Below are 8,295 nucleotides of genomic sequence, written 5' to 3' on the forward strand. Positions count from 1 at the left end.
TGATATCTGAGGCATTGGTTCAGAAGCTGGGTCTGAAGACGGTCAAGCATCCAAAGCCCTATCCATTGGAGTGGATTCAGAAGGAGGAGAAACTGAGTGTAGTTAATCAATGCACTGTCAGATTTGCGCTCCACGAGTCGTATATTGACGAGGTCACATGCGACATCGTTCCATTGGATGTTTGTCAGATTATACTGGGTAATCCGTACTTATGGGATAGATATGCGATTTACGAGAGGTGGGCTCAGAAGTACACCTTCACTAAGGATGGTGAAAAGTTCATATTTCGTTCGGCATCTCTTTCAAGGGAGACAAGCATGGAGACGGTGACGCGAGCGAAGAGACTAGTGAATGCAAGCAAGAAGTTTGTCTCGCTGTGCATTAGACTTCCAGAAAAGCCATCGATAAAGGATTGCAACTTGGGGCGAAAGGTGATTACGACGAGACGCGGGATGGATGAGATGTTTCCGATCGGACATCGAGACCAGGTTCCTAGCAGGGCCAGATGGTACAGAAAAGATGGAGGAGCTTGAGAGTTTCTTCAGCAAAAGTTCTAACTTGAACGGGACTTCAAGTTTCTAAAGAGGGGATCCATGATACGGGTGTATCTTCTCTTCGGGAGCTTAGCGATCCTCATGGAAGCTTGAGGATAGATGATTCTCATGATAGCATGAGAATAGGGGTGTAAAATAGTACAGTGGAACGCAGGTGGAAGCGTGAAACGAGATGACGAGCAGCAGATTCGAAGAATCCAGATTTCAGCCTGTGAGTCGACTCATACATGTACATGAGTCGACTCATCAGGTTGAGTCGACACATGCCTGTCATGAGTCGACTCAAGAAATTAAGCCATGTTAGCAAAAGTTTCTGACCAGTCGACTCATCAGTTATGAGTCGACTCATATGAGGTCATGAGCCGACTCATAACTGTTCATGAGTCAACTCATCGGAGTTTTCCAGATTCGTTAAGGACTCTATTTACGCGTTTTCCTGTTGGGTTTGGGCTTGGTTATTTACCAGATTGCCATCCACGTTTGTACACCTATATAAAGGGTTGTTTAGGGTTACTAAACATCATCTGAAATCTTAAAGAGAGATCAGGTTAGAAATCAGAAATCAGAGAGTTTAATCAAGAGAGATTAGATTGTAATTGAGATTTGGAGAGCTTGTTCATCAATTCTAGAGTGAGATTGTGAGAGATTGTAAAGTGCATACTCATAATCTAGAGAAGGTATTTTCCTTTGCCCAAAACCTGAGTTATTCTTGTGTTCTTATTGTTTTCTTCTCAACCCACCTTTGATAATTCCGCGATCAAAGGTGCTCGCACGGCAACTCGTATCATTGCTACTCTTCCTCCCTCGCAAAATCAAATCGCCATCTCTATACACATTGCACCATTCTCCTTCACCCACATACTTGTACCCACGTGATAAATCGCCATCTCTATACACATTGCACCATTCTCCTTCACCCACATACTTGTACCCACGTGATGCCATCTCACCTAACGAAATTAAATTAGCACCACATCCTTCACCCACATACTTGTACCCACGTGATGCCATCTCACCTAACGAAATTAAATTAGCACCACATGTCGACACATATCTCACATGATAAAGAATTCCGACCTTCCCAGTGTGAAGCTTGAGGCGAACACTTCCAACGCCTTCAACCTTTACATTCTTGTTGTTTCTAACAATCACGTCGTCAAATTCTTCATATGTCTTCAATGTGTTAAAATAATTTTTGTTGTTACAAACGTGTATAGAGGCTGCAGATTCTATCACCCAAGTGTTACTCGTATCAGTACATGTACTCTATATCAATAAAACCACATCTTCATCACACACAACCACTGAGGAATCCGTTTTCTTCCTATTTTCTTGAAGCTTCATCTGTCTAATACTCTTCAAATCATCACGCATCTGGGAACATTTGAACCGAATGTGACCCTTCTCTTCGCAATAATAGCACTCCTTTTCGCTATCATCCCAGGCCCGAGATTTTGGCCTTCCTTGATAACTGTCACATCTCCCCGTACTCCTCCCTCGATTAGAACCTTCAAATGCTAGTGTACTCTCACCACCATTAGATGCGCTCTCCTTTCCCATCATTCTTTTATTCTCACGTAGGAGTGCTGTCACATCGTCGAACTTCAATGTCTGCTTCCCTGTAATTATCGTCTGAACTACCGGCTTGCACGACTTCGGTAAGAAAGACAATAGGAGTAGCGCATGCTCTTCTTCTTTAATCTCCTCATCAATATTCATAAGTTAGCAAACTAGCTGATTAAAGGCATTGATGTGGTCTTGAATTGTAGTACCTTCTTCCATCTTCAATGAATAAAGCTCCATCCTCAAACACAATCGATTGGTCATCGACTTCGACGTATAAATCCCCTCGAGCCTTTCCCACAGCCCCCTTGGTGTGGTCTCTTGCATAACATTGTACTTGATCTCGGGGGCGAGTGCAAAACGAATTGTGCTAACCGTCCTCTTTTACATGGAACTCCATTCAACATCCTTCAATCATTCAGGTTTCTTTTCCTCCAAAGCTTGATCAATACCCTACTGCACAAGAATATCTTGAACCGTGCACTGTCATACTGCAAAATTTATCTTGCCATTGAATAGCGGAATATCAAACTTCGGACCCGAAGAAGTCATCATCCTCTAACCACGATCAAAATTCAAATCAGTCCCTGTAGAGATTGAATTTGATAAAACTGACGTCAAAAACGAACTCAGCACGTCGAAAAACCCTAGGAACGACTCCTGGATCACCGAAATCCGCCTACAAATCCTCGATCAAAAGACAAATCAAGCTCAACAATCGGATCTGTTGCTGCTACAGTACCCGCTGCTACAGTACCGTGAACACTGCGTCGCCGTGAACAAATCATCTTCTACAGTACCACGGTGAGCAGCGCTGTTGCTACAGTACCGTTGCCGCCAATATCGTTGCGAATCTCGAATCTCCGCAAACCGTCGAACCCCATTCTGATACCACTTCTAGGAAATTTTTAGATCTTGCAAAAACCCTAAAAAAACCACCAAACGTAACAAATAAAATCACACAAGATTTAACATGGAAAACCCTCAACATGAACAAACCACGGGATCAAAATCAATCCACTATCAGCTTCAAATTACAATCTTTTACACGGACAAAGACTGCCAAACCCTCTCTCTCTCTCTCTCTCTTCTTCTTCTTCTAACAATAGAAGGATATATATAGAGAAACCAAAACCTATCTCTAACCTAACTTCCTAATTAGAATAAGATTTAAACTCACAACTATGATGGAACCCAAACTCCTAATCATGATAGATCCTTAACCTTATCTAATTCTCATGAAGTTATACAAATATGATGGAACCCAAACTCCTAATCATGATAGATCCTTAACCTTATCTAATTCTCATGAAGTTATACAAAGAATTAAAAACTCTATCCTAACCTTATCTAATTCTCATGAAGTTATACAAAGAATTAAAAACTCTATCCTAACTTGGAGTTTGAGTAGATATCCAACACGTTCTAGTTCGTCGGCGTTCTTGCGGCTAATTCGTGATTCCGCCATAGATTTCGAGGCTATTAAGGTATAAAAATAAACATCTAAACCCCTTTATTATCCGAGATTATTCAGTTGATTTTTCAATTTTTTTCATTTGATTTTTTAGTCGATTATCAAATATTGCTTAGCTGTCGAATTTGTTAGCATGTTGAAATCATCAATCATTTGAGCATTTGAAAAGAAAATTCTTTGGTTGATATTATGCTCGTTGTCGAGCTGTTGGGACTATTTTTTTTGTTAATATGCTGATTTCGAGCTTGTTTAGCTCTATATTGTGGAGTTTTTGGTTGATACTCGTGTTCGTTGTTGAGTTGTTGGGGCTGTTTTTTGTTACTATGATGATTTCGAGCTTGTTTAGCTCTATATTATGGGGGTTTTGGTTGATATTGTGCTCGTTGTCGAGCTGTTGGGGTTTTTTTTGTTAATATGCTGATTTCAAGCTTGTTTAGCTCTATATTGTGGAGTTTTTGGTTGATACTCATGCTCGCGGTTGATACTCGTGCTCGCGGTCGAGCTGTTGGGGCTGGGTTTTTTTTTGTTACTATACTGATTTCGAGCTTGTTTAGTTCTATATTGTCGAGTTTTTAGTTGATACTCGTGCTCGTTGTTGAGTTGTTGGGGCTGTTTTTTTTTGTTACAATGTTGATTTCGAGCTTGTTTAGCTCTATATTGTGGAGTTTTTGGTTGATACTCGTGCTCGTTATCGAGCTGTTGGGCTGTTTTTATTGTTACAATGATGATTTCAAGCTTATTTAGCTCTATATTGTTGGGTTTGAGCTTTTTGGCAATGATGATGGTCAACTAAATAAGATTGCAAAACTAATTAATAATGTTCATAATAAAATAAGGTATTTTTTACTACGTTATTAGAACACAATCTACGTGAAGTTGTGTGTTTCAGTTGAGGCAGTCAATTTTGATAAAAGACCATTAGTTGAGCCAAATTTCTACATGAAAATATCAAATTACGCGCACGAAATTGCCAAAGTGATACATGATTTATTTAGATCATTGATTTCGATCTAACCAAATTAAATAAACTTCTAGTCCACGATGCTGGCCAATCCCCTCTTTACCCATGTTCGGCACAGACCATTGTTACCAATATTGTGCGCGTGAGTTAAGAGATCATTCATATTCTAATTTGTGTAGGGGATATCATTGCAATAGGGACACTTCCACCACCCGTTTTGGTATCTAACTTTCAAAGCATTGGCTCTTAGCATTGGTTTCTGCGGTTTTTTCCGAGCACGATGATTACAAAATAGGAAAAATAGACTTGGTCATTGGGAAAATATTAATAGAATTTATAGTTTTTTCTAACCAAAATACATATCTTTGGATTTGATGAACTTGACGAGTCACCACGGTCTCTAACACTCTTAATCATGTTTTTCAATTGTGGAAATTTTTGTGTTCATGGATAGTTGAGGTTGAGGATAGAATGATTTTATAAGATTTGAGAATGTATTTAGCCGTTATAAAGTGATAAATATGATAGTTGACATTTTTATATAAATTTGGAATATGTAACCAAACAAAAGAAAAATAAAAACTTGATATTTCTATAAAGCAATGGGTTATTTTATTTTATTTTAACCAAACAAGCAAAGTACAAAAAATAAAAAAATTGATACTTTTTAACCTCTCAAAACTTTTCCTATAATCTCTTTAAAAAAACACAAAAAAAAATCTATATTTTGGATGTTTTCCTTTTCCTATAATTTATAGAAATTGAATGAGACAACCCCCAAGCGGCCAAGCCTACATAATTCTTCCAAAATCCCCCGAATTTCAATATTATATTTCACTCCATTTCTCAACCCCTCATATCATACGTCCCCACAAATAAAAACCCATCAATCATCCAATCACTCCCTCCTTATCCGAATCTAATCTCCATCACAAATCCAAACCTCCGCAACAATATTTATTCCCTCCCTATAAATCCAAAAAATAAATAAATAAAAAACAAAATATTAACAAAAAATTTAAAGAAAATGGCGAAGCGAGACTTCGAGCTGCCCGAGTCAGTGCTGGGGGTGCTGCCCGCTGACCCGTTCGAGCAGCTGGACGTGGCGCGAAAGATCACCTCCATCGCCCTCTCCTCCCGCGTCTCCGCCCTCGAGTCCGAGGCCGACTCCCTCCGCCGAAACCTCGCCCACAAGGACGATTTAGTCGCCGAGCTGCGGGCTCAGGTTGACGGCCTCGACGCCTCGCTCGCCGACCTCTCCCGCGCCCTCGCGCAGGCCGACGAGGAGAAGGTCAACGCCGCCGATTTTATTTTAGTTTTTATTTTATTTTATTTTATTTTATTCTGCCTGAAGCTTGCTTTTGTTGTAGGCGGCGCTGCTGAATGAGAACGCGTCGCTGTCCAGCACGGTTAAGAAGCTCAATCGAGACGTCTCCAAGGTCGGATTTTGTTTCGTTACCAATGATTAATCCATATTTTAAGTGCCAGGTTTTAAAATCTTTATTAAGGTATTTAAACGTAAGTTTTAAAATTTTTAAGACATATAATAAATACTGCTAAAAAAAGTTAGGGCATATAAGTGCAAGTTTTAAAAAATGTAGGCGTACAAGCGCCGACAAAAACAAGCGAGGGTATGCAAGTGCAAAGTAGGGGAACTATAGGGTGTCTAAGCGCAATTAAGCATTATAAAACTCACAGAAAAAGGACATCGAGAATTGACTGATTCAGTGAGATCTTTTAATTAGTCCTGGTAAAATTATAGAAATTATTTTTCCGAAGACTTGCACTGTGGCTATATAGTGAATCTGAAATTTGATTGTTTTAACAGAATAAAGGTCTTATCTACTCAAAGCAGCTTTCTTTCTGTTTGTCTTTTCGTAGGATGGGATGCAAACATCTAGTATTATGAAATTTAGTTTTACGAAAAAGATACATGCATAATAATTATCAAAAGGATCTGAGCACCAAAATGTTTAACTAGATGATGGATGATTGCTACCAGAGTTCGAAAATTTTGAGTCACAGATTCTGTTATGTATATATATATATTTTTTTGTGTACTCGTGTCTCTTACTGCATATATTCTCTCATGACTTGCAGTTGGAAGTTTTTAAGAAGACACTCATGCAGTCACTTAAAGAGGAAGACGACGGCTCAGTAAGTTTTCATTCTACTCAGCTCGAATTTAAGGATTCGTAAACTGTACATAAACCTGGCATTGCGAACTAAAACCCTGTGTTTTTACAGCAGGGAGCTCCAAAGATGGTTCCGAGGCAGGCTGCAGACGCTAGTTTTTCAACTGGATCAAACATCGCAGGTGATTCACATCACGGAAAATACTACATTCTGCGTCTGGTTTATGTTAGTTTATGCATATTCGATTTGATCAGGTTCGCTGCTATCCAGGAATAAAATTTCAGATGAATTCGAGATCCTTATGTTGTCAAAATCAACGTTTTTGTTTTATTATGTTGATGTGATTGAATAGTTTTCATCCCTTGGTATGATTAATAACACATCAAAGCCATTGAGAATTTTGCTTCTAGGTTAGCACCACCTGCATTAGATCACATCTAACAATACTGATTTCTTCTTTAGCGATCCACATTAGAGCTTTGAGTCTATGGTATTCGCATTTCCATAGTGGCCTAGCTCAAACTCTATAATTAGTCCATGATCAACATATTTAGGTTTCAGGATCACTAAAGAACATACTTGTGTAATTTCATCTGTTCATCAGAAGAAGAAGCTGCAAACCCAAGCATAAACTCAACATCTGCACAGAGCCGGTTATCAGAAACTGGGAGTTCAGTTTCGGAGGATATCAGCAGTAATGATACGGATAGTAAGTAACTATATTCATCATATTCCAGTATCAGTATCATGTAAATACCAACGTTTTTTTTCTTGTATTAAATTACTTGTCGTCTATAAACAAGGAATGCCTTATGGACTTCGGATATCATCACTCAGTACCACCCCGAGGTTTACTCCTCCTGGTTCTCCTCCAAGGCTTACTGCAGCACTATCACCAACAAAGTTATCGAAGCCAGTGTCTCCAAGACGTCATTCTATTGCTATCGCAGGTGTGAGAAATGTGGATGGGAGGTCTTCGATGTTCTCCTCTATGCCACCGAGCCCTCACAGTTCGATGACCTCTCCATTTGATTCAGGATCGCAAACAGGTCAGTTTCTCAATGTTATGATGTATATAATCTTCACGGCGTGAATATTCACTTTTAAATCAAGGGTTAATTGCACCTAGCCCCACTAGATAAAATTTTGTAGCTGTTTTACCCTTGGTGAAATTTATCTTGGGTGAAATTAGTGAGCCTGTCGGAGTCAAAAAAAATTCACCCAGAGGGTTTAGCTCCCAAAACAAAACCGCGGGGTAGTAATTTTGAAATATTGATACTGCAAGGTGTCTATCTGCAACTAACCCTTAAATTAATGTACCCATGGATATTTGTATCCCTTTCCTCTTGCTCATGTTATCAGATCACATGTTTGAAGTTTGAACAAAAATGTAGAGAAATTTTCAGTAACAGGCTTCTCTATATAGCCATAATTCTCTCGTTCTGTAGGGCAAAAAAAAAAAGATAATTATCTCTTTCTGGCACTTTTAAATGTGCCATTCACTTAAATTTCGATTGGATCTCTTTAGAATGATAAATGAAAAACATGCAACTATGAGAAGCTTAAATCTTGAATTATAGAGCAACATTTCTGATGATACGCATTGT

The 8,295-nt window shown here is 39.0% G+C and overlaps 1 protein-coding gene across 2 annotated transcripts in view; it reads left to right on the top strand.

Annotated features, from left to right (window-relative positions):
• The window catches only part of LOC109843658 (uncharacterized protein At4g15545), a 3,374-nt gene continuing 554 nt past the window's right edge, over positions 5,476-8,295 (top strand). The window contains exons 1-6 of one of the 2 annotated variants that reach the window (XM_020412615.1): positions 5,476-5,843; positions 5,923-5,991; positions 6,653-6,709; positions 6,800-6,869; positions 7,293-7,397; positions 7,492-7,759. In XM_020412615.1, the coding sequence (XP_020268204.1) occupies positions 5,580-5,843; positions 5,923-5,991; positions 6,653-6,709; positions 6,800-6,869; positions 7,293-7,397; positions 7,492-7,759 (833 nt within the window). In that variant the 5' untranslated portion in view covers positions 5,476-5,579. Of the gene's footprint in view, positions 5,844-5,922; positions 5,992-6,652; positions 6,710-6,799; positions 6,870-7,292; positions 7,398-7,491; positions 8,290-8,295 lie in introns of those variants that run through there. The other variant, XM_020412613.1, reaches the window with a different exon arrangement.

This window comes from Asparagus officinalis, chromosome 5 (assembly GCF_001876935.1).
Source record: "Asparagus officinalis chromosome 5, Aspof.V1, whole genome shotgun sequence".
NCBI classification, from domain to species: domain Eukaryota; kingdom Viridiplantae; phylum Streptophyta; class Magnoliopsida; order Asparagales; family Asparagaceae; genus Asparagus; species Asparagus officinalis.